This window comes from Armigeres subalbatus, chromosome 1 (assembly GCF_024139115.2).
Source record: "Armigeres subalbatus isolate Guangzhou_Male chromosome 1, GZ_Asu_2, whole genome shotgun sequence".
NCBI lineage: Eukaryota > Metazoa > Arthropoda > Insecta > Diptera > Culicidae > Armigeres > Armigeres subalbatus.
In genome coordinates this window covers 3,260,464-3,285,606 of record NC_085139.1, presented here as the reverse complement: position 1 = coordinate 3,285,606, position 25,143 = coordinate 3,260,464, and the positions used below count along the sequence as shown (strand labels likewise).

The window sequence follows — 25,143 nt, the reverse complement described above, 5'->3', positions numbered from 1 at the left end:
CAGCAGCCAATCGAGCAGGAGACCTGTCAAGCAGCCAAAATGTTGGCTCAAATACTGAAAACGGCCAAATTCGATTTTATGCCATTTTTAAATAAACAAAATTGAATATATTTTACATTAGTTTGCAATAATATATGCACGTCATTTATAGATTATGAAACGAAATTCCATTATTTATTGGATTCTATTGTTATGTGATGTGGACACATAAAATAGCGGATTGTGAGATTTTATCTACATAAAGCATTTCTTCCTTTTCATGTGTTGTTCTTTGATGAAGAAGATTGAATGCAGTGTTGGCAGAGTCATACTTTCTATCCGCGTTTCTCTTATTCAGGCCTCTAGTTTGCACCATCTACTGCCTTCCACGAAGCTAAGCCTCACCAACACCATTGCCTCATCCACCGCTGGACATCGCGCCTGAGCTCGAGCCGGAGCCACACGACAGGTTAGATACATTTTGTTTTGGTAACCAATACATGTTAAAAATACGAAATTTAGAAAAAACAGTCAGGCCGTCGATTTTGTTATATTCCGACCGACTGAGGGACTGAGAGAAGCACGGCCGTGCGAATGCACAAGTCCATAGTGGAACTTGCATGCAAGTAGGATTGATAGGACTGGTAACGAAAATTAAATTCCTATTAACGAACTCGGAGATTGTTTTAGGCAAAGGAAAGATTGATTGATTGTTTTTTTAGAATTCATTGTCTGGGAAGGGAACTGGGGATTAAATCGTAAAGGTTGTGAGTGATTTGGTCGGTTCGTTCAACTGTTTTTCCATGATTTTGAAGGACTCGCCCTGAGTCTCACCGGGTACCTTACCTTGCTGCTTCACAAGCAAGAGATTTAGGTAATTTTACTTGGCGCTTAAGTGAAGCCAGTTAAACGGAAATCAAAGAACAATTCCAACTCCGAAACTCCCCGTTACACGGGTACCACTGGTGAATGTTTCACTACTATAGCCTTTGGTATGCTTTACGTAGCGCACAACCCAAAGAACACACTTTCACCTCTCTGCAACGCCGTAGCGTGTGGTTGGCTAGGTTGGCCCCCGCCAAGGTTGGCTAGGTTGGAGACTTTCCAATACGCTAAAGGCAAAACACGGAGTAGACTGTAAAAAACTATACACGGAAGAAGTGATAGAGAGTTTGTTTGAATTTAAGATAAATTTATTTATTTTACTTAGCTTAGCTTAGCATATCTCAGACTGATTTGAGATAAATTTCCATATTTTACGCAGACAAACTATTTGAGGTCCGAAAACGATCGCATTTGACCCAGTGATATTTTCGATTCCATTGAGCCAGAAACTTGTAGAGCTCAATGGTGGAAAGACAAAGCAAAGATGTTGAATATTCGGTGAGCATTGATAATATGAGTTTGATTTTTCCTCTTGGTTCTATATAAACTGGTTAAGCTTTAAACGAGTATGAGTATTTGGAATAACGTCACTTATCTAACAGCATACTAAACTGCATCGAGGCATTTCAATAATGTTGACGACTGACCTACTTCAAAGTTGAATTTAATTCGACCAAGCAATTCCACCGGCCACCAGATTACCACCAGATCCGATAACCATTCTGGCCATTAATCAACGCACTCCAGACTTGGGTTTTTCTTGACATTACTAGGTCCAATCGTTAAGCCAACCATCTACCATTGCACTACAGAGTTTAATATTATTAACAGTCCTGTAGTTCCTTGAAACAACCGACCAAGCCACTGAAGGTTATCCAATCCACACCAAAGTAAGGTTTGTTATTCGTTTAGGTCCGATAGAGCTCCAAGCACAGACCAGCACACATTTTATTGGCCACTGGTGCGTGAATTCATAACAAAGAAGTTCGGAATGTGTGTTCAGAATCCGTGCACTACTGGTTCGAGTTATTTTTATTTGCATAGGTTTATTAAGTTTCGTGAAAACTACAATTGATTTTTAGGAATTTTACGGCTTTTAGTAATCGTTACTTCCTACCTCTATATTGGAACATATGAACACAGACAAACAGACATAACACTCCTCAAATTCCCATCGTTTACTGATTTACTGGTCAATTCAAATAATCATTAGTTGGCCAATCGATCACTCGTGGCGCGTGCATCGTTTTTGCTCGAGTTTGACGTTTTCTCACTACCGCCATATGGTTCGTGATTTGCCCAACTAACTGAAATCAACAGATGTCGTTAGTGTTTGAACGACGATGAATTTGATGAGTAAATGTTCAATGTGTTATGTCTGCTTGTCTGTGATATGAAGGTTATAGAAGCTTAAGAAATCCATAAAGAAAAATTTACACCACGCAATTAATTGATTTTGAATCCCCCTGATTTCAACACGCTCTTTGTTTTGAACATCTGCAAGATAGTAAGGGGCGCCAAAATTGTCTCTGTCTTATTGTTTCGTGTACCACGAAGCTCTGGCTATCCGAAAGATGCTCCCTGGCGAACCACAACTCGAGCACGACGCTACGCTACACCGTTTACGACGTCAAACATCCGGATTAGCAGCTGAAATAACCCAAACCTAAACCCCAACCCAGTCCATCCTGAAGTTACGTAATCTAACCTTTAGTCGCCATGAGTTTCTTGGTCTATTTCCCATTCCCCTTACTAACTGTTGATAATAATGATATAGTTTGTAAATATCATAAAGAATTTCGGCTCCGTGAAGTATTATACACGCCTGAGCCTCTCAAATAAACAAATTTAGAAGACAAAAAGGGTGCACCCAATAAAGTTTCGCCAAGGGCGCCGGGAGGCCACGCTACGGCTCTGCTCTCTGATATAATGCCGTTCAGATTTAGACAGATTTCACTTATTGAGATAAAGCACTTTTTCTTTATAAATTGTTTCAATAAAGTGGTCGTACACTTATTACGTAAGCAATTTTTTTGGGTTTTTCGATCCCCCCTCCCCCCCTGTAAGATTTTTTTCATACAAATGATTTTTTATTTATATGGAGCGTAAGATATTGACCGACTCCCCCTCCCCCCATAAGTGCTTACGTAATATGTGTACGGCCCCTAACCAGTGCTTTTCTTCACCCAGCTAACATCGAATCGTTTAAAAACAGAATCCTGTGTATCTATCTTATATATAAAAATGAAATGGTCTGTGTTCGTATCCGCATAACTCAACGGCTGGATGGATTTTCTTCATTCCTTCAACAGATATGTTCGTTATTCGTTCCGACGGGTTTATATGATATTTCCTCATGCGAAAATCATGAGTAAGATTGATTAAATGGTGAAAAACTAAAATTAAGATTCATATGGATATTTCGCATGGGCAGTTCACAACGCGCATTTTCGCCTACTATGCAGGACAACGTCTGCCGGGTCGACTAGTATATATATAAAAATGAAATGGTCTGTGTTCGTATCCGCATAACTCGAAAACGGATGGATGGATTTGCTTCATTTCTTCAACAGATATGTGCGTTACCGTTTCCGACGGGTTTATATGATATTTCCTAATGCGAAAATTACGCGTAAAGTTGTGCAAATCGTAAAAAACTAAAATTAGGATTTGTATGGAAATTTCACATGGGAACTTTCACCTACTATGCAGGACAACGTCTGCCGGGTCGACTAGTTATATATGAATATGTATATTGCGTATTGTGCAATTTAACCAGTGTATTTTATGCATCGCTTCAAACGCTCTTCAATATGTATCGTTTTTGGATTCCTAGTCTTATTTGATACAAGAATAGGATGCAGATAATACATTTACCAAGCACTTAAAAAAATGTGGCCCATATGGTTATAACCAGAGTGTATGTAATACATACACTCTGGTTATAACTATTATTTTTAACATACCGCCATCGAGTGTGATTGTCTTGCCTCTACCATTTTTCAAATAATATTATTTATATTCATTTTAGACAATAATGAGAAAACAGCAAAAAAATGTTTTTAAACAAATTGACTCCGAATCTTTCGATTTTTTCAATACAGATCAATAGTTTCGGGCAAAAGGCTCGGGGCACTACCAATTCGAAAACTTAAAAAAAAACAAAATCATACATTTCCGAACATTTCTTCGTATTTTTTGACAAGGATTCAGAATGTATAAACATCTCATTTTGGCCAAAAATGTCACATATGCAGTTTCTCAAAGGAACGTATCTTACTTGATTTGGCTTCGATTTTGACGAGTTTTTTCGTGGGGCTAACTCAAAGCTTTCATAAATTTAAAGGCCAGAAAAAAAACGACCCCGCGAGTTAATTTTTATCCTGAAATTATCATAAAACATCTTTTCCAGTACCTCAATAATAACGTTTATTGAACAAGAAAATATAAAACAATAACATATTGCAATCTTTAATTAGATCCATTTACATTTTTTACATGTAGTGTACAAGAGCATTGCCGAGCTTCGTTACATTCATGTGTATCAATCGAACACTCCAAGGGCAGCGGCTTCGTTTCTCAGCTTCAGATAGGCACCACGCAGAATTTTGACTTGCTCCGCTTGCCGCTTCAATCTTTGGTTTATCGGAATTTCGTCCAAATTGAACAAGGTCTGGTTAGGGGTACCCTCCTCGTCCTCCTCGTGCGGCAGCGTTGATCGGATCAAACGCACTGTAAGATAACACATTTCCAAAGGATCGGTGTGACAAGTGGATCATTACTTACCAATGGCAGGAATGTAGAAGAAGCTCAAAATGGTGGTTTCCAGCCCGCAAAAAATAACTATGAATATCTGCGGTGAGATTTCTATTTCGTCATAGTCGTCGTCGTCGATCGCATCACAAATATCCGTTCCATGTTTACCAGCCAAGAACAAGGTATGTATGAAGTTTTGCAAAGCCAGAAGAACAATGTTCCAGATGGATACTATCTGTAGAGGGGCTTTGCGATAGCAACTCATGTCCAGATAGAGACTATAGTTCTGGTTGACTAGCTTTTGACAAGCCGGTTTTATCCGCTCATGCAGAATGTAGGTTGCGATCCAGTAGATTGTCCGCAAATACATTATTATGAAGTACATATGACAAGCGTGATCTTGCCTGGGTAGACCCAAAGTGATAAACAGTCCAATGAAAAATATTGCTCCCGACACGAACCAATGTAGACTGTGGAGAAATAGGGGTTAGATAAGAACATTTTTCTTCATTTATGAACATTGATCGTAACCTGAAAATAGCTACCATAAGCCCCACTCGGAATGTTCCTCCACCAACAGCTTCCGAATCCGAAATAACACTGGATTGCCGCTGCAAAGACGAATCGTGCGATTTGGTACCTTCCGGTATGGGTGAGATATTCTTCGGTGGTTGGGAGATCGGCTTTAGTCGCATTTTGGGAGATAATTTATCTCTTGATGCACAGGCAGCCCTATCCGGAACATGTTCGTGGGTCCAGGTGGCTTTGTCGCATTTGGCGATGTCTTCCATTCCTACCTGCTGTGATTGAGGGATTGCGGTATCCATATGGATCTATTTACTACCATTCGCGATCGAAACGTAGTGACAACTGGAGTAACACATGTGATGAGATCGACAACAACATTATACCAGTTTTTGCTTCAATAAGTTTGTAGTCACTGTTTTCTAGCTCTCACAACTCAGTAGATATCTAGAGTCAAAGAGGCAGTTATCATATCCAAAAATGGATACTACAATGGATAACTTATCTCAACAGACAACTAGAAGTGTGGGATCGGAACATTCGACATCGATGGATACGTCGCCAGGTAGATCGTCTGTTTCATCGCATGATCGTGCATCCAAACCTTGGGCTATGATAATACTTTTTAGGTTAGTTAGAGATCTGTTTGATTATCATGAATCTGTCTCATCAGCTTCATGTCTTTTAGCTTGCATTGGATTGCGTCGTGGGCAATCTCAGTATTCGGAGTCGTCCTATTTATCAAATCTTGCAATGCCTGGCAACTAATCTACTTGGTGATGTACCTCCGTGCAGGTTATTGGTTTGCTACGTACCAACTAAATGAAGAAATTAAAGCACTCTGCCGCAAACTGGTCGATCAAAATTACCCTCTGTACGAAAAACTTGCCGTATGTCGGAAGGCTCCTCTGAATATCGTTTCCATATGGAATTCGGCTTTGTTCGCTTTCATTGGGTATGCGAACTATTACTTCCAGCAAAGAGGAGTACGAAACTCACTGTCGATCGTTAATGATATTTCGATCATGCTGCAAGCTCCACAGTTTTTGATTGTGGTCTTTTGTGTTATTGAAAGCTTTGTTCTTAGCATCGTCTACGTGATAACTTTCGGTAAGTGATTTTAATTTTGCAAATTCTTTCGTGTATTTTGCAGCGCAAAAAGAAGCGTATGTCAAGTAAAAATAAGTAGTGAAAGAACTGAAAAGTAAGATTATAATCTCTATAAATTAATATCTACAGCGAAATGAGTGTATGAGAAATTAAAACCGCTTCAATCGGGTGCCCTGATGATGGTGGTGTCCCATATAATAGTTTCAAAGTTGATAATAATAAATTTGTAAGGAAAAATTTAAATTAGCTCACCAAACTTTTGTTCGTTGAATACTGTTACAGTTTAGTAATAATATTTTACTGTAAAAAATAACGAGTTATTATTAATATTTTCTATTTCCTTCAGTCCATATCTTTCAGCAAACTCCTATGTGTTTTGGGCAATACATCGAACTTCAACATCAGTTGAACTTAAAACAGAAATTGAGACAGCAGGCGGAATCGATTAAAATGCTCATAGCAAAGCAGAAGAACTTGAAGAAACATGCTGTCGAAATTGGGCTACTAGAAGATAAGTAGATCTTATAGTTATACGAATTGTTTTCCATCATTTACATGTGTGCGGATACGTAATTAGAAAAATAAATAATTTTTTTCGATTGATGCTATGTATTTACAAAACGAATTCTACATTTTATTGTTCGAAAACAAAACATCCTTTTTTTTGTAATGAAGTAATTAAAATGTTATCGAAGCTTTTCGAAACAGAAATGACACCATCCTGAGGTCTTCAGTTTTGACCTCCATTATTATCTTAAACATCACACAGCTTCTCCAAAAATTTGGTACACACTACGGACCTTAACTAACTACAACCTTAACAAAAACAATCAGTCCAATTAGTTCTTTACTAATTACTCCCAACTCCCAAATCCAGACAATAAATCCGCGGGAGCTGTTAAAAAATTTCTTCTTTGTGTGGAAAAGCTCAATAGTAAAATCGATCTTACCTTTCTTATCATCTAATGCCCCATTCGTTGAAACAAGTGCAGTCAACCCGGGTACGACACCGTTCGAACCTGGGCGTTCATTTGCATGATTTTCTGGTTCAGCTGAAGGTTGTGGTCCTTCAAATAGTTGATCAGGTCTGCTTGCTTTTCTAGTAGCTCGGCGGTGCTCAGTCCACGCTGGGTTAGTCCCAGCGAACCACCGATGTGACTGCTCGATCCCTGCAGCGCATCCGGCGGCGGTGCCATTCGGTTGAACCGAACCACTTTGGCTGGATTAGAGAATGAAAAGATAACAGCGGTTATTGCGAACATAAATTTATCACTTTTCTTTTAAATTGTGTTTGAAGTTAGGAGCGTTGGAATTACATCAAATGAATTTCGTAAGGAGCAAACGTCATTAGAAAGTGTTTTGTAAGGATCCGATGGCGCCCTTACCTTAACATTCACATATTTATAGCACAAGATACTAACCAATATAAAATCCATGTACAAATCCCAAAACCACCGTTTCGAGCGAACAAAACAGCGTAATGTAGACGATCGGCGACAGCAGACCCACAATGACACACTTCTCGGCAAAACTGTCCCCATAGTAGTGCTGAATCAACGTCTGGATCGCCAGCAGGAAAGTGTTCCACAACGATACGATTTGCAGCGGAACTGACCGATGCCGGCTGGTGGACCGGTGAAAATCATGATACCCATCGAGGCGTAACTTCTCGTGGCGATGTTTGACAAAGCGATCGAAGACCTAAAAGCAATCATTTCGATAAAGGAGGAATTGTCCCGACGATTATGTCAAACTTACGTAGGTTATCAACCAGAAGGCGGCTCTCAGATACAGCATTATGAAATATGCTTCACAGCGTTGGTTATCCTCCCAGGTAGCAGCCAGGATAATTCCCGTCAGCGAAATGCAGCTCGAGATAAGCAGATGGAAGCTGAAACAAATATGTCGGTGTATTACAAGCAGGCTTCGGAATTATAAATCATATGAATAAAATAAAAACCCGACTTAATCCATCTACAGTGAATGGAACCCTTCTTATGGAATACACACACGCACACACACATACACATTAGAGAGGGCATCACTGTCTGTTCGTACAAACACAATCATTGTGGTCGCCGGTGCTGAGCTCTAAATGCTACCATCACTATATTACCGTATTTCGGGACTGCTTTGCGATTTGGGCGTAACTTATTTTGTAAACAAACATTGCTTCATGGATTCCGGAGAATGCAACCGTTTTCATCTCAAACTAATTCCCTTATCCGGTAGAGGAAAACCTAATCTATCGGATCCATACCGTGGTTTCCTCATAAAATGCTTGTTTTAGCAGGAATTCCCCTTCCAATGTTTGTTTACAAAATAAGTTACGCCCAAATCGCAAATTGGTCCCGATTTGTTGTAACCATAGCCCATCAGTACTCAACACAACGTAGGACATCACACAGTGTATCTTTTGTTCAATAAAAATGTAACCGTAAATAAACGTTTTAATCCGGAGAAGAAATGTCAATCCCAACCACTTGCGCGATCATAATGGTGCCGTGACCAGGATAATCGTCAACATCATCAACATCGCAAGAATAAGATCTTTTAAACTACCAGCTGCGATAGTGTGGCCTCAACGGTAGCTATCCGGCAGAGCATCTTCTACACCGTGTCAAGCTCATCATTGATACTGCAGCGTGGGGCTCTGTATATGATTTGGCAGGCAAGATGTTCATCTCTAATGGTCAGTACGTGGTCTTTTCTAGCTGATTGTGATGATGGCATACGACAATTCTTCGATGGATTAATATTGAAGAGACACTTGATCATCGAAAAGTAAGCTGAACTAACATCAAAGCAATAACCAACCGTTGAAGGAAATCAGTCCGGGACAAACATGCGCGCATTGTTCTCGTCTGCATTTTGTGTTTTATCATCCACGATAGAGGAGTGCGCCGACTTGGAATCAACACATCGCTGCAAAGTTTGTCCATTCACTTATTTCTGTTTTGTTGAAGCAACTGCTTCAAGGCGGGGAGTATGTTCGTGCAAACACAATCATTGTGGTCGCCGGTGCTGAGCTCTAAATGCTACCATCACTATATTACCGTATTTGTTGTAACCATAGCCCATCAGTACTCAACACAACGTAGGACATCACACAGTGTATCTTTTGTTCAATAAAAATGTAACCGTAATTAAACGTTTTAATCCGGAGAAGAAATGTCAATCCCAACCACTTGCGCGATCACTGTCATTTTTTTTTTTCAAATTAGTGGATTTCGAAACCATTCGGGGTCCCAAACAACTGTGCAAAATTTGGGCCTGATTGGTTGCTTCCTCGCTTTCCGCAACGTGTTTGAAGTAATTATTATGGAAAACGTACACTTTTGTATTTTTACTCCAAGAGATTTCAGTTCCTCGTAAACCAAGAGACACACTGCGTCAAAGTATAACCCAAAGTATGCCGAAGCGCTTTGCTGAAGAAGGTAGGGTAGGACGGGGCAAGATGAGCACCCTAAGACTGATACTTAATACCTTAACAGAAAGCATGCTTTTCTATATTACAATACGACAGTTCTTGTTTGATGCATCTTATCTAACATCTAGACTAGAATGCATTTTTTAAAAAGAACGGTAATTCCGTTTAATAAGACTTAACTAAAACTCTGTTTTTGACTTGTTCAAATATACTACGGGGCAAGATGAGCATCGCTACGGGGCAAGAGGAGCATCGCTACGGGGCAAGAGGAGCATCGCTACGGGGCCAGAAGGGCACCCTTTTAAAAATCTTTTTGCCTTTCTCGTATACTAAGTATACGTAAAGGCTATATGATCGCTCCAAAAACAAACTTTTTATAGAAGGCCCGGAGACCCATAGTGTTATATACCGATCGAGTCAGCTCGACGAATTGAGGTGATGTCTGTGTGTATGTGTGTGTGTGTCTGTGCGCACCCACCCAAAAAAAATGTCACTCTACCATTGTTTCCTATTGAAAATTGGTCAGGAGATCGGACTATGGGCTCGGAAGTTATGGCTAAAAAACAACTTTTTTTATAGAAAAAATGAGTAAAAAAAATCCCTCATTTTTCAGGCACTTATCCTTGACCGCAACGCAACAAGTTGCATTCGACGCAGAATACTCTCCCATTGTTTCCTACTGAAAATTGGCCAGATCGGACTATGGGCTCAAGAGTAATGGCCAAAATACTATTTTCATAATGCACGAGAAAGGCACCATCACCGCTAGGTGGATTAATCAGGGTTTTTTTCTGATACCATCTGTTCGGAATCGGTCCAAAGAAAGACTATTTTTTCTGCAGCAGTCTTGTGATCAGCTCAAAAAAGTAATAGTTTCCTTATTTTCCGTGGTATCTGACCAATGCAACAAACAACACCAACTTTCCGGCGCTATTCTATCTAATCTACGAGTCTGCTTTGCTCGCTTCTCCCCTACTGAGTTTAACTCCGCTTTGGCTGTTTGATCACTCTTCAAATAAAGATCGTAATCCGAAACTACAATTTACTAATAATTTCACCTTCCACTTGTCCGTTAAATGAATACGCTGCCAAACTTTTCACTTCAAACGTTCTATTTTCGTTCACCTTCTTTATTAATTCTACGTAAACAAATCTACGACATCGCGCCTTATTGACTGGTTGAACATGTTTCTCACCGTTTGGGTAGCGCTCACTGTTCACGATTGGGTGAGCGTATTGAGTGAGTACAGTACCAGCCCGCTATGTCAACACTCCCCAGCCCGTAACTCCGATAGCCGTTTTCCGGATAATTCGGAATTACCATCAACAACTTCTAATACCGCCAAGTTGATAACTCCACGCCGGAATACACCCCTACTGGTTCTCACATCCGCTTGCCGCACCTTGCCATCCGTTGCTTCGATTACCTTCTCCACAACACCTCGGATCCAGGCCTTCCGATTCTGTCCATTAACCACGTAAACAAGATCACCGACTTTTAACGGCCTTCGCTCTTCACACCATTTCGTTCGCCGATTGATCCCCGGCAGGTACTCCTTGTACCATCGCTGCCACATTCTGTCCGCCAAGTACTGCGAACGCCGGTACACATCTCGCAACGCGTCAGCTAACTGGAACGGTCCATCCATTTGCAGGTCTTCCACGACGACCGCCCCGCGCAGAAAGTGGTTTGGGGTAATCGCCTCTTGCCCATCTAATTCCTGCGACATGTAGGTGAGAGGACGAGTATTAATCATGTCCTCTGCCTCGGAGAGAGTCGTTTGCAACACCTCGTCCTTTAATTTCCGCCCATCGTCAAAAAACTTCAACGCCTCCTTCACCGGTCGCACCATCCTTTCCCAGACGCCACCCATATGGGGGGGTTCCGGGAGGGTTGAAGCTCCACTTCGTGGTGGAACACACGACGGCTTCGGAACATTCCTCGTCGATCTTCCTCGCAACTTTGCTGATCTCCTTACTGGCTCCTTGAAAGTTCGTCCCGTTGTCCGAGAAGAACTCCTGCGGCATTCCACGTTTGCAAACGAACCTCCGAATCGCCATCAGGCATGATTGCGTCGACAGACTATGTACTACCTCGAGGTGGACCGCTCGAATTGCCAAACAGGTGAACAGCGCCACCCACCGCTTCTCGCTCCGACGGCCGACCGTCACCGTAACTGGTTCAAGGTAGTCTACGCCAACCGCACTAAATGGTCGCAGGTGCCGGGTTATACGCTGCACTGGTAGCGGGGCCATCTGCGGGACTTGTGGCAAACACCGATGTACCTTGCACCAGACACATTCAGCAACCACCTTCCGGATCACTGCACGAAGCTTAGCAATGTGGAACCTTTGTCGCAGCTCGTTGAACACCGTCTCCCTGTTTGCATGGCCGAACGATTCGTGGTAGCTTTGAATGAGCAGCTCCGTTATCCTGTGGTTCCTTGGTAGAATAATCGGAAACCTTTTATCGTATGGCATGTATTCAGCTTGGTTCAGCCGCCCGTCTACTCGCATTACTCCCGCTTCATCCAACGTCGGCTTCATCTGATACAGCGCGATTGATCGCTTCAACAATTGCGGCTGCGTCGTATTTTTTGCAAGATTTTTCTTCAACGTGTGCAGCTCGTCCGGGAAACCTTCTCTCTGCGCTTGCTTCCAAAGTACCTCCTCTGCTTGCTGGAACTCGCTCTGCTGGAACGGTTGATGGACCGGCTTCACCTCTGATTTTATTATATTCCGATACCCATGAGGAGTCTTCAACGTCCACAAAGACTCTCCACTTGCTTTTCGCCGGCAATTTCCGATGAATCGTAGAACTGCAGCCGATATTCGTACCAGCTTCTTCCAGCGGTTGGTAACTCTCACATCGATCGCTGGACCACTGTCATTTCCATCGTGGAAAAGGAAACGTGCCTTCATTTCCTCGGCCGTATTCGCCAACGGAACGTTTGATACTGGCCACGTATTCTCCGCCTCATACAGAAAATCAGGTCCCCTGAACCACTGGCTATCGGATGCCAGGGGAGGTCCTTCACCCCACTTTGTCATGACGTACGCAATATTCATCCGGGTCGGTACCCAGCGCCAATCTGCCACGCTTGTACCTTCAAGTATCTCACCGATCTTGAACGCCACCGCTTGTTTGTATTTGTGCTGTTCCGATCTTATCCAGCTGAGCACTGTTTGGGAATCTGTCCACAGGAACTGCCGACGCACAGTAAGCGAATGATTCGCCTTTACAGTTGTCAAGAGTTTTGAGCCGAGAACTGCCGCCATCAGTTCCAGCCTTGGAACCGATTGTAGCTTCAACGGCGCCACTTTTGATCTGGCCATCACCAGAGAACACTTAACGTGATCGCCCACCGCCACTCGAAAATATGCTGCCGCTCCGTACGCGCACTCACTGGCGTCGGTGAAAACATGCAGCTCAATCGATTGGAGAGAAGAAGAATAGAGATCTCCGAAATACCTTCTGGGTATACGCAGCGCTTCAACTGCTGGCAGCAGGCTCATCCAACGTCGCCAGCTTTTTAAACATTCGCCGTCGATTTGTTCGTCCCAGTCACAGCCAGCTCTCCATAGTTCCTGCACAAGTATCTTCCCGTGGACCGTGAACGGGGTCAACAATCCGAGCGGGTCGAAGAATCCCATGATGCAGCTCAAGACGACTCGCTTTGTGGGGACCTTTTCACCTCGAAAATACTCCTTTACGCTTTCTCTGTGCTCGGTGGAGAACGAAAATATGTCCTGCTTCGGGTTCCATATTATACCGAGCACCCTCTCGTTGCCGGACTCCTTGTCCCGGTTAAAATGAACCGCCTGATCCATTTTCTGCTCTCCGAGGCTCCGAAGGAATTTTGCCGAATTCGAGACCCAGTTCCGGATATCGAAACCGCCCTTCGAGTGGACGTATTTAACTTCTTCCGCCCGGCGAATCGCCTCCTCCTCCGTGTCAACACTATCGTAGTAATCGTCTACGTAGTGCTTTTCTAAGATCGCTTCTGCCGCCTCTGGAAACTTCGCCGCAAACTCCAGCGCGTTCTTGTTCTTGATGAACTGCGCTGAGCTCGGCGAACACGTTGACCCGAATGTGGCTACGTCCATCACGTAAACTTTGGGTGCTTCTCCTTCCACCGCTCGAAACAGAAAACGCTGAGCTGATTTGTCCTCCTTTCTGATTTTGATTTGGTGGTACATTTCTTTGATGTCCCCACCAAACCCGACTCGCCGCTCTCGGAACCGGTTGATCACTGCTGGTAGCGATGCCAACATATCGGGCCCTTTCATCAGCTGCGAGTTCAAAGAAATTCCCTTCACGGACGCACGACCCACACTAGACGAAATTTCCCTTTCATCGTGTTTACGACGACGTCCAGCGGTATGTATCACACCTTGCTCGGATTAGCGTTATTAAGTTCCTCCGTCGTCGCCTGGTGTGCGTATCCTTTTTCCTGATACTCCATGATTTGCCTATGCACGGTTTCTCGAAGCGTAGGGTTTTTATTCAGTCGGTTATCCAACTGCTTGCACCGACGCAGTGCCATCGGATAGCTGTCCGGAAACTGCGGATTATCGGATTTCCACAACAGTCCGGTTTCAAAGCGATCTCCCACTCGTGCAGTTGTTGTCTCCAGAATTTCTCTGGCTCTCCTGTCTTCTGCGGACTCCTTCAGTCTACAGATCACCGACTCCTCCAGCGCGTACTGTCGTTTGATCAGATCATGTATCTGTTCATTCGAAATTTCGTCGTGGTAGCCAACCATATGCGCGTCGGACGATTTTGCTCCACGCCTTGGGCCGTATATAGTCCATCCCAATGGCGACTTTACCGCTATGGGCTCTCCAGGTTCACCTAGTCTAGCATCGATCGGCGCCATCGTATGAATATTGTTCAGTCCGATCAAGATTCTCGGCCGGTTCTTCCGGTACGATGTGACTGGTAGACCGCGGAGATGCTCGTACCGTTGTACCATCTCCCGAGTATCTAGTGACTGTTCTACCAGCGCTATTTCTCTTACAGTGCACAACTCGTTCATCATCAATTGCTGCGTTCCTCCGAAATCTTTGATCGATTCTCCTCTAGTCCTATTCGACGCGGGCCACGTCTCCTGTCCACCGGATCTCGAGCCTTTGCCGGACGCTCTCTGCGCCCAGTTGGTCTGCCAGTGCTTTCTCCACCATCGTAACTGATGCTCCTTCATCCAGAAACGCAAGAGTAGTCACGGATTTGTCTCGGAAATACAGTGTCACCGGCAGCATACGGAACAATATGCTGCTGTTCAGCCGGATGTGGGCGTTCATAACGACCATTCCAGACCCTTGATGCAGCAACGGATTGTGCCTTTCCGTACACCCGCCAATGGTGCACCGCATTCTGAACTTGCACTCCGCGTGGCCATGGTCGTTCAGGCATGTGTCGCAGAGTTTCCACTTCCGCACAAGCTTCATCCGATCTGCCGGCGTCATACTCCTGAAATCCTGACAGTATCGTAAACGATGGTCAGTCCGCTCACAAGCCTTGCATGCCCTTTGTCTAGATTCCACCGTGGACGGCTCATTGACGACCGACTCTGTAGCGCTATGATTGTAGACGGCACCTCTCTCCTTATTCCGTCCTTTTCCGAAGCCGGAGCTTCCTGGTTTCGCCTTGGGCTTGAAGTCAACAGAAACGTTTGCTTCGCAGGCTTCGGCCACAATTCCCGAAATAAAATTAGTGAAGGTACGGAGCGTCACCATCTTCTTCCGCTTCTTGTACCGCACCCATTCACGCTTGTCGCCAGAAGGAAGCTTGTCGACTAGATCCTGCACTAATAACGGGTTAACCAAATGTTGACTTAACCCGGCGGCCTCTAAGTGCTCGCAGAGCTGCTCCACAGCTGTACCGAACGGTATGAATGACGCCAATTTGTCAGCCTTCGGCGGTTCCAGCCTACGCACCTTCTCCAGATGACATTGTAGCAGTTGCTCCGGACGACCATACAGCTGTCTCAGCTTACTTATTACCTTCGGAACAGATTTCGGGAACAACAGCTGCCCTCGAACACTTTCCAATGCTGGCCCCTTGAGACTTTCCTGCAGCCGCACGAGATTCTCGACGTCGGTGAATCCACACGCCTCGTTGGATGCCTCGTACGTGCCGATAAACAATGGCCATTCCTCCGGTCTGCCGGTGAACACCGGGAGCTTCTTTGTTACTCCGTTCCTCGCCGCCATTTGTGCCCTTGTCGGCGCACTGCGCTGCTGCCCCAGCCCGTTTTCGACGACTTTCTTCATTTTCGGCTTAGGTTTCCTCTTCTTCTTTGCTTGTTCCTCTTCTTCATCTTCGGTTTCCTCTTCTTCTGTTTCTACTTCAGATTCTTCTTCACTTTATTCATCCGAAACAATGTCTTCTTCTTCCTCTTCTTCTTCCTCGGAGTCTTCCTCACTGTCATCTGACTCTTGCTCGCGCCGAGAGACCATCTTCTTCTTTTCCTTCTGCTCCTTTTCTAACTGCTTCGGTACTACTACCTCTGGATTTCTGAGAGGAGTTCTCAGAGCCTTCTCCTTCGTCTGGCTGCCTTCTTCTTTCAACTGCACACTACACATCTTCACTTCGAAAGAGTCACGCATCTTCTTCAACTCCTCCAAATGTTTCTTCTCGTCTGATAGGGCCTTCTCCATAAGTACCTTCTCATCATGCCGCTGTTTCGCCCTAATCGCGTTCTCGAGCTTCATCTTCTTCTCTTTTAACGCCGTCTCCATCTCAATCCGCTTCTGAAGAATGATCATCTCAATCTCCATCTCCCTCTCTTTGTCCTGCTGTTCATCTTCTAACTCCTTCAAACGCTTTTCCAACTCTGACCCGGAATCATTGACTGACTTAGATGACTTATTACTAGCCCTGTCGAACTCTTCCCCTACCGCTTTATTTTTCTTACTACTCTTCTTCTTCTTTTCCTCCTTCTCTAACTTCTTTAGATACTCACTGTACTGCTGTTGGCACTCGGTGGATGGACAGAACCACTTGTTCTCCTTCGCCGCCTCTGCCGTAACGCCCACGCACCGCGCATGGATCCAGCGGTCGCAGTTATCGCACCCAATCATCTGTTCGTCAACTTCGGAAGTTGTTCCGCAGAAACCGCAGGCAGTCATCGTCATCTCTGCTGCTTCCAACATCGCTTCCGAGATTGTCCGATATTACTTTTTTGAGAATGTTCGGAATCGGTCCAAAGAAAGACTATTTTTTCTGCAGCAGTCTTGTGATCAGCTCAAAAAAGTAATAGTTTCCTTATTTTCCGTGGTATCTGACCAATGCAACAAACAACACCAACTTTCCGGCGCTAGTCTATCTAATCTACGAGTCTGCTTTGCTCGCTTCTCTCCTACTGAGTTTAACTCCGCTTTGGCTGTTTGATCACTCTTCAAATAAAGATCGTAATCCGAAACTACAATTTACTAATAATTTCACCTTCCTCTTGTCCGTTAAATGAATACGCTGCCAAACTTTTCACTTCAAACGTTCTATTTTCGTTCACCTTCTTTATTAATTCTACGTAAACAAATCCAACGACATCGCGCCTTATTGACCAGTGCATGATGACGTAGGTTGACAGTTCCAGGGCTATTTCACCAGGACTTAGCCTCCAGTCAGGAGTCTGCGAAGCGGCCATGTTTTTGATGCCAGCATCAAAATCATCGATTAATTTAACACGAAGACGTTATTATAGTCATCGAAAACCTCCCATTGAAAATTAGTTTCAAATATCGTAATATTTTGGCGAAGTAGAGCGCTTGGTGCCGATCGAAATATGAACATTTATTAAAGGCATCAATATTCTTGTTCAAACACACCTCGCATTCATATACTTTCGCACAACTTCTCGAAAAATGGTGAAAAATATTTACGTCCATTTGGAAAAAATCAGTTCGGAATAATGGTTTGTTTACAAAATAGAATTGTCAGTGGGAAACCCAATTTCAATAGAACAATGGGAAACTCAAAGATGTTGGCTATTGTCAAACGTAGTGGGTAGGATTGGGGGTGCCAGATACCTGCCTCCAGTGAAGCTCCCGATAAAATTGTTTCGTCATTTTATTCGTATGTAGATGTTTTCTGCGATTGATTTCATGCTGAATGCAAAGAATATCACTGAAATATTCGAATGACAGCACTTTTAAACTAAAAATATGAAATTTAATTTTCCCTTCATCGATTTTTCTTCTAACACCTTGTAAACAAGCTCTGTGAACTGTCAAAATAAGTGAGGTTAAGTTAGAGTTTGCATTGGTCTATTGACTGGTTGAACATGTTTCTCACCGTTTGGGTAGCGCTCACTGTTCACGATTGGGTGAGCGTATTGAGTGAGTACAGTACCAGTCCGCTATGTCAACACACCATCAAAATTACATTGAATAGCAAAAATCAGTTTGAAATTTCAGTAAATTGTACGTTACTCAACAGATTCAGCGCACAGTAAATCATAATTGTAGGTTATGTAAAAGAGTTTCAGTATTTTGTGTATTATTTCATTGTTTAAAAATGGGGTGCTCATCTTGTCCCATTTGTGATAAATTATTCTAATCTAATGAAGCATGGTCGAACACTTCACTATGAATATTTTAAGCTGTCCTAAATAGGCTGACCAGATCTTTTCGTTGAAAAAACGGGACAAACGCGCTTGCAAAACGGGACATGTCAAAAAACCTTGTGATAAAATCATCACCATAAAATTATATTGTATTAAGTGTAAAAATACTAAACTACAAATATTTCACTCTTTAAAAGGACGCGGACAAAAACACGAAGGAACAGTAAATTACCCATCTTTCAATATTAAAAAAAAACAATTTTTATATTTTATTTTAATCTACTCTTATTGACCAATATCAAAAACTTTTCCAATTCTGAACAAAAAAAAAACAAAATATAGTCATATTTACCATGCTTGAGATAGCCGTAATAAAACTAGACGTGAAATTATGTAGGTAAGGCGAAAAAAGTGTCAAAATAATAGATAGGAATGTAGGAAAAACTGAAATTTTCCACACTTTGATGAAACATCTAACATTTCGGCGAGGCAAAACGCCCTAGTGAAACTATCCTACAATGTACTCGCGTCTCCACGCACTGCCCATATCAGAATACTGATGTGCCGACGCGTGGTACGTTGTTCCCTAAGAGCTGCCTGCTAAAAGGCGTTCAATCAACGAAATATCACCACTTTTTTGAAATGTGAATAGGGACACGGCAGGTATTTCCGTCCATCGTCATAGGGGCCAAAACCATCGAAAGGAACGTCCTTTTGTTAGAACTCGCACTAGCAGAACGTATCTCCTGAGCTTACGATTTGACACGGATGAATTTGTCAAAAAAGTTTCTCTTTTAGTGGTTTTCGAGACTATGACGAAAAGACGAAAATACCTGCTTTAACCCTATTATCAATATGATTGAGATTTTTTCTAATTTTAATATGGCATCAGCTAGCTAAGTTGTTTAACTGTTGCGTGAGGTAGAAACATCCATAAAAATCGTTATAGCTAAGGCATAAAAGCAGTCTATGCTTAGCTAGGGCATTTTGCCCCTCCTCCCCTACCATGCCTAAGGCCGGTTTTGGCCATCAGAAGGCTAAGAAAACATAGTTTTGAGAAAAAATGTCGAAAGGCAAATGCGAAAAGCGCAATAGGGTGGTATCGTTGATTTCCCTTTGCCAAATATGTTTTCCATAAATATAAGTGGGAATAAAAACTAAGAATAACAAAAATCTCTACAAGGAAAGAACATTAATAAAATATAATTTTAATTATTTCTATGAATATGGCTGGCGCATGGGAATAAATGTCAAATATAATCAATTTACAGTCCTTTTTGATCGAAATTGATTTAAATGACGTAGCCTCACAACTTGGGAATCTTGTCCATTGATTTTGTTCTCATGTGCTCCAAAAAAAGCAGGGCTTGTGCAATTTTGTCGCAAAAAGTAAAAAAAAATCCTGGCCAATGTATAGTTAGGTTTACAGCTCAGACTCTCAAAGATTTCCACCGGAATGTATTTTAAATTATGCTGAATTTCTATTTTTTCATACGGAATCCCATAAATCCCGTTCGCACACATGAGAACGAAATTTGCAGACAAGCTCCTGATGTGTAGCCTTAATGTACGTCAGGACCTTAAATCAAACCTTCAAATTAACAAAATTTTCCCTCGGTTTGAAACTGTCTTGAGCTCGATTTTATTCAGTTGATTTATAAATTATTTTTTCATGTAGGTGGTCGTTTTTTACAGTTAATGATTTTGAAATATTCAGAATTTTCAGAAAGAATTCGAATGGTTTTAATGTTTCGAAAAAAAAGATTGAAAAATATGTGGTAAAGCAAATTTAAAAAAAAAGTTGAATCACATACTTCGAAAGATTCAAAAAGAATAATCGTAAATGAACTTAATCTAAAAATAAGATCAGCTGTCCTTGCGCCTCATTTTATTGATGGTGAGGCGTGACCTAACTTTCAGGAAGTTCTTGCCTACCAAGTTACTAATTTCGTTCAATCCACTGATGAAATTGGCCAAATTGTAGTGCCTCCGGAATAAGCAGAAAAAAAATCGTTGAAATGAAACTGTATGAAAAAATCTCCCAGAGATGCACCTGTTGTCATTAACTGTTAAAAACTGTTAAAAAGTCGATCAATGGAAAATGTAAAACGGCTTAGATAGCATTCTTTTAAAAGCAACACTAATAATATAACATCTCTTTGATGCGTTTCGTTCACTATCTGACACAGCGGGGGCTGCAAATCTTTCTAATAAAGGCATAAAAATATAAATTTCTTTGTATTTGATTTTAGATTCGCGTCTAAAATATTGAATTCGTTTGAATAATATTTTGGAGCTCTTTGGTAGAATCAATGAAAAAACGGGACAAATTGAGGATTTTTTAGATTACGACGGGACAGCACAATAAGGTCGAAAAAACGGGACTGTCCCGTTAAATACGGTACGTATGGTCATCCTAGTCCTAAAACATTCTTTTATGACATATAAGATGTGTACTTGGTCAAAAATTTGATCATAATAATATAATAATAAACTATATTTTTGTAACGCACACACTTCCATACATGTGCTCAGTTCGTCGAGCTAAGTTGATTGGTATAGGTATATGACTTGGGTCTCCGAGCCTCGAATAAAAGTCGATTTGGCGGAGTGTGATTTTTCATGTACCCCTGTAAATAAGTGTTCTCACACAACATTTTCATCCGGATTGATAAATTCGCCGAATAATTTAATTTTACTCCATCAAATTCTCCTTCTCGTCGCTTCAAAAGATAAATTCTACCAGCATATCCACAAAAAGGACCGCGACGACCCTCACACTAATTTTATTTCGAAGTAGGTAGGAAGTAAATTCGAAGAAATGATGAACCGGAAAATGTAAATAAGTGAGAAAATTTGTTTTCGGTTAAGTATCAACAATTTTCATAAGAAAACAGAGAGTTAACAAAAAAAGAAGAGTCGTATTTGTCGTCTATTGATTGGAATATGGATTGGATTCAGGTATGTGCGGAAGTCGAATTTTGAATGGACTCGATTTTAATTCTAATTGATTGGATTCAGATTTGATTTGGATTGGATTTAAGATTTGGATTGGTTATGTTAGGGAATACAATACATAATACAGTAGGACCGAACAAGAGGGCGGCACATCGAAAAAATTGAAAAAGTGTTTTTTGAGCCACCTCATTGATCAATAAGTTTTGAAGAATTTATCTCAAATGGGGGAAGATGAGCACCCCATTTTAAAAAATAAAGTAATAAACAAAGTACTAAAACTCTTTCGGACAACCTACAATTATGATTTACTATGCGCTGAATCTGTTGAGTCACGTAAATTATTAAATTTACTGAAATTCAAAAAATGATTTTTGTTATTTTTGCGCGTCTTACCGCACGGTCAAGGAGGGCCCCATTTTAAAAAGCTTATAATAAATTCTAGACAAATTGTAATTAAAAACTGATTGATGTACGATACGGAAAAAGTTCTGAATTACAAATTTAGAAGCTTATCTCATTTTTTTTTTTGTATATTTTCATCTTACAGTTCGGAACTTTTTCCGTATCATACATCAATCAGATTTTAATTGCAATTTTTCTAGAATTTATTACAAGCATTTTAAAATGATCTTCCTATGCTATGCTGTAGGATCTGTCAAAGTTTCTTCTTATTTATTTATTTATTTATTTTTAATTTCTAACAAAAAAAATTGGAAGAAAGTTTCTTCTTATTTTAACTTGGATTTGTCTATAACTTATCGATCCCAAAATCAGTTTTATTGTTTTAATATGGCCAATGCGCATTAAGAGCTAATATTTTTTGTTAATATTGGTGCTCTAATACATGTTATTTAGAAAAAAAAAAAGATTTTCAGAAGTGTGCTCTTCTTGCCCCGTAGCGATGCTCATCTTGCCCCGTAGTATATTTGAACCAGTCAAAAATAGAATTTTTGTTAAGTCACATTGATCGGGATGACCGTTCTTTTTTGAAATTCGCGTTCTAGTCTAGATGTTAGATAAGATGCAACAGAAAAGAACAGCTGTATGGTAATATAGAAGAGCGTGCTTGCTGAGAAGGTATTAAGTACCATTCTTAAGGTGCTCATCTTGTCCAGTCATACCCTAACCACTTTCCTTCGATGGGACTCGAACCCACGATCCTCAGTACGCTAGACTGGTGCTCCTAACCAACTAAGCTACGAAGCACCTCCGTCTGTCTTCGCAACTTAGCGGCTACTGAATGAGGCCAAGATTCCCAAATTGGACGCATAGTCAAATGTATAAGAATGCTTATGCTTCTTTCAGTTGATTGATGTATTTGATGTGTCTAAAAAACAGCAGAGTGCACTTCAAAAGAGTGGTTACGTGAACGACACCGTATGTATATAAAAATTTTCTGTTAGAGATCAAAGATGACAGAGAATTACACACAGAGTATTATTATTAATCAAAATAGAACTTATTTTGCTTTCCTTGACCTAAAATATGGGGTAACCTGTAGGTTTCCGTTATGACAATAAATAAATTGCGAATTACAAAAGAAAACCAGATTAGTGTCTAAATATCTATAAACAGCTTTGGCTAGTATGGCGTTCATGTCTATTCATGAAAACACATGAAAATGTGTATTAAAAATGTTACTCATACGCTAATCCAATCAAATGAGGCATGTTCAAACAAGCCTCTCGGAATTCATAACTAAATTCCCTCGTCATTTTTATTATTTCACGCGTGCTGCGTGAGCAAGGCTGAAAGATTACACATGTGCGTTGCTTCGGTATTGGGTGGTGTGAGAGATTAAAATTTGATTCGTGGAAGCTTGTCCTTAATAGCTAGATAGCAAAGCAAACCTAGTTTGAATACTTATATTTTATATTATATTATCATTTCTATTGATTATGCATTTGTAGTCATTGAATTGCGCCTTTAAACTAATTAAATATGTGTAATTTGCTTCTATGAGTCGATATTGAGTCAAAGATCATGTAGTCATCTGGATCATCTGTATTTGTACTTTTCGAAGACATAAAAATATAATTATCATTCGATTCCTATCAGAAAAAAAATTATACATTCGAAGCAAAAGATAAGAGTGCCTGAAAATCGCTGACAAGCAACTCATTAATTCACGCTTACTGCAGTAAAGTCGGCTTACCTGAAAGCCGGCACGGTACGCAGCGGACGGAATCCGTCATCATCCTCGGTGGCCAGTATCGGATCCAGCATCGTGTTACTATCGTCCATCCTGGCTTCTTCGAAGAATCGACCTCCCTAGAAACACAGGCCACAAGAAATACGAACCAAAATAAAACAATAATATGCACTGAACTAAAACACAGTGGAAGAGGTGACTGAAAAGGGAGAATAGAAAAGTTTTAAAATGACTCATATTAATCACAAAGGCAAAGTGATTGGAATGAGTCAATAGACGTTAAGAATATATTTCATAGGGCTGATAGCGAACAATATCAAAATTAGATATGGTTTCAATATTTGTTAGGCTTTGAATAATTTCCTAACAACTATAATATGGTATACTTGAACAGTTCGTTGTTAAATTTCCAGTTACACCGACTACAATTAAATAAATGAAATTTGTTATCACTTCGTATGTTAAAAGAGGCTGGTAACCTCACGTTGTGTAGGTATATTAAATATCGAGAAATGTAAAATGTATAGACCACGCAGAAAGCTTTGCGTTAAAGTCAACCTAATTAAGAAAACCAGGATAGTGAATAAGGCAAATGAGTCAAATATTGTAAGAAACGAAATCATAAATACGATCATTAGATACAAACATTCACTGTCCTCTGAAATGGTGTCCATACGTTTATTGTACTTGAGTTCAATCGCTATCAGCCCCGACATTTATCGTAGCAAAGTGTTAAGTGACTAGCCCTGCTTCCGTATTAAAAATCGCCGATTACCTACCGCGTTTGAGCCGAAATTTCTGATCAGACTGACCATAATCTGCTATTCTACAAGAAATGATATCAGGGAAGGGAAACCTCTACCTCCCGTAGTATCCTCCGGTACCTCTGCTCCTCAGATTCTGCTTGCCACAAAAAATGCAAAACTCCCCCACAGCACCCAAACTTTTGCATCCAACTTTAGTATGCGTTGCGTTTTACTTCATACACCTATAACTGCTTCTTGCTTACTCTAAAACGGCTACTACCACTTTCAAATACGAAATACTTACTTCTAAATTAGCAGCTGACTCACCCGCAGAAACGCGAATTAAATTATAAATTAATATTTTGAAACACTGATCTGCTGCGCCTCAGCTATTTACGAAAACAATTTTTTTCTCGCGTCTCGCAGTGCAGTCGCGGGTCGTGGAATCAGAAACGTCAGAGTTGCACGCTCGTTGCGAACTACTCTAGATTGGGTAAGTTTTGGCATAATGTTTCAACCTCAGGATCAACCATAGATTCCGTCATAAATAGATCTATTCCATTAAAAATGTTTTCGTTCAATGTGGTTCAGTCATTAATCTCTCGCGCGTTACATAATGTTCATAAACCAAAACTATGATTTTTGATATTTTTAGCATAAACGATTCTTCATGCTGTAAGAACTCCGTTTATAAACAATAAGGCTTTGCTATATGATAGTAACCCTGGGACATAGTATTTCAAGACAAAATTTTCAAAACGACTTATCTGCTTTTGTAAACAAAGATTCAAAAGACGATTTGTCGAATCTGATAGCTCTCCCACGCAAACCAACACCATCAATAGGTAGATGAAGGATTCCGCTACCTGTTGATGGTGTTGATTTGCGTGGGAGAGCTATCAGATTCGTCAAATCGTCGTTTGAATTTTTGTTTACAAAGCAGATAAGTCGTTTTGAAAATTTTGTCTTGATTTAACCTATCGGTTTGTATCAGGGGAGAAGGCGGAGCACTGAATCCCTACCTCAACATGT

At 41.2% G+C, this 25,143-nt stretch overlaps 3 protein-coding genes across 6 annotated transcripts; 1 reads left to right on the top strand and 2 right to left on the bottom strand.

Annotated features, from left to right (window-relative positions):
- Positions 1-4,268: 4,268 nt before the first annotated feature.
- Positions 4,269-5,680, bottom strand: LOC134219747 (uncharacterized). Of its 2 annotated transcripts, XM_062698620.1 has the most exons (4): positions 5,562-5,680; positions 5,152-5,490; positions 4,651-5,090; positions 4,269-4,596 (listed from the first exon to the last, which is right to left on the bottom strand). In XM_062698620.1, the coding sequence occupies exons 2-4, from the start codon at positions 5,445-5,447 to the stop codon at positions 4,409-4,411; spliced, it is 924 nt and encodes a 307-aa protein (XP_062554604.1). In that variant the 5' UTR covers positions 5,448-5,490; positions 5,562-5,680; the 3' UTR covers positions 4,269-4,408. The 2 variants fall into 2 exon arrangements, with proteins under 2 accessions (XP_062554604.1, XP_062554600.1); XM_062698616.1 differs by lacking the exon at positions 5,562-5,680 and having other exon boundaries at positions 5,152-5,561.
- Positions 5,626-6,876, top strand: LOC134219782 (uncharacterized). The gene is made up of 3 exons (XM_062698652.1): positions 5,626-5,774; positions 5,834-6,255; positions 6,602-6,876. The coding sequence occupies exons 1-3, from the start codon at positions 5,626-5,628 to the stop codon at positions 6,772-6,774; spliced, it is 744 nt and encodes a 247-aa protein (XP_062554636.1). The 3' UTR covers positions 6,775-6,876.
- LOC134219763 (transmembrane protein 192-like) lies at positions 6,871-24,573 on the bottom strand. Of its 3 annotated transcripts, XM_062698632.1 has the most exons (6): positions 24,416-24,548; positions 24,145-24,359; positions 23,369-23,484; positions 8,014-8,146; positions 7,677-7,956; positions 6,871-7,474 (listed from the first exon to the last, which is right to left on the bottom strand). In XM_062698632.1, the coding sequence occupies exons 2-6, from the start codon at positions 24,178-24,180 to the stop codon at positions 7,248-7,250; spliced, it is 792 nt and encodes a 263-aa protein (XP_062554616.1). In that variant the 5' UTR covers positions 24,181-24,359; positions 24,416-24,548; the 3' UTR covers positions 6,871-7,247. The 3 variants fall into 3 exon arrangements, with proteins under 3 accessions (XP_062554616.1, XP_062554628.1, XP_062554620.1); XM_062698644.1 differs by lacking the exon at positions 24,145-24,359 and having other exon boundaries at positions 24,416-24,573; XM_062698636.1 differs by lacking the exon at positions 24,416-24,548 and having other exon boundaries at positions 24,145-24,405.
- Between the last annotated feature and the right edge of the window lie 570 nt (positions 24,574-25,143).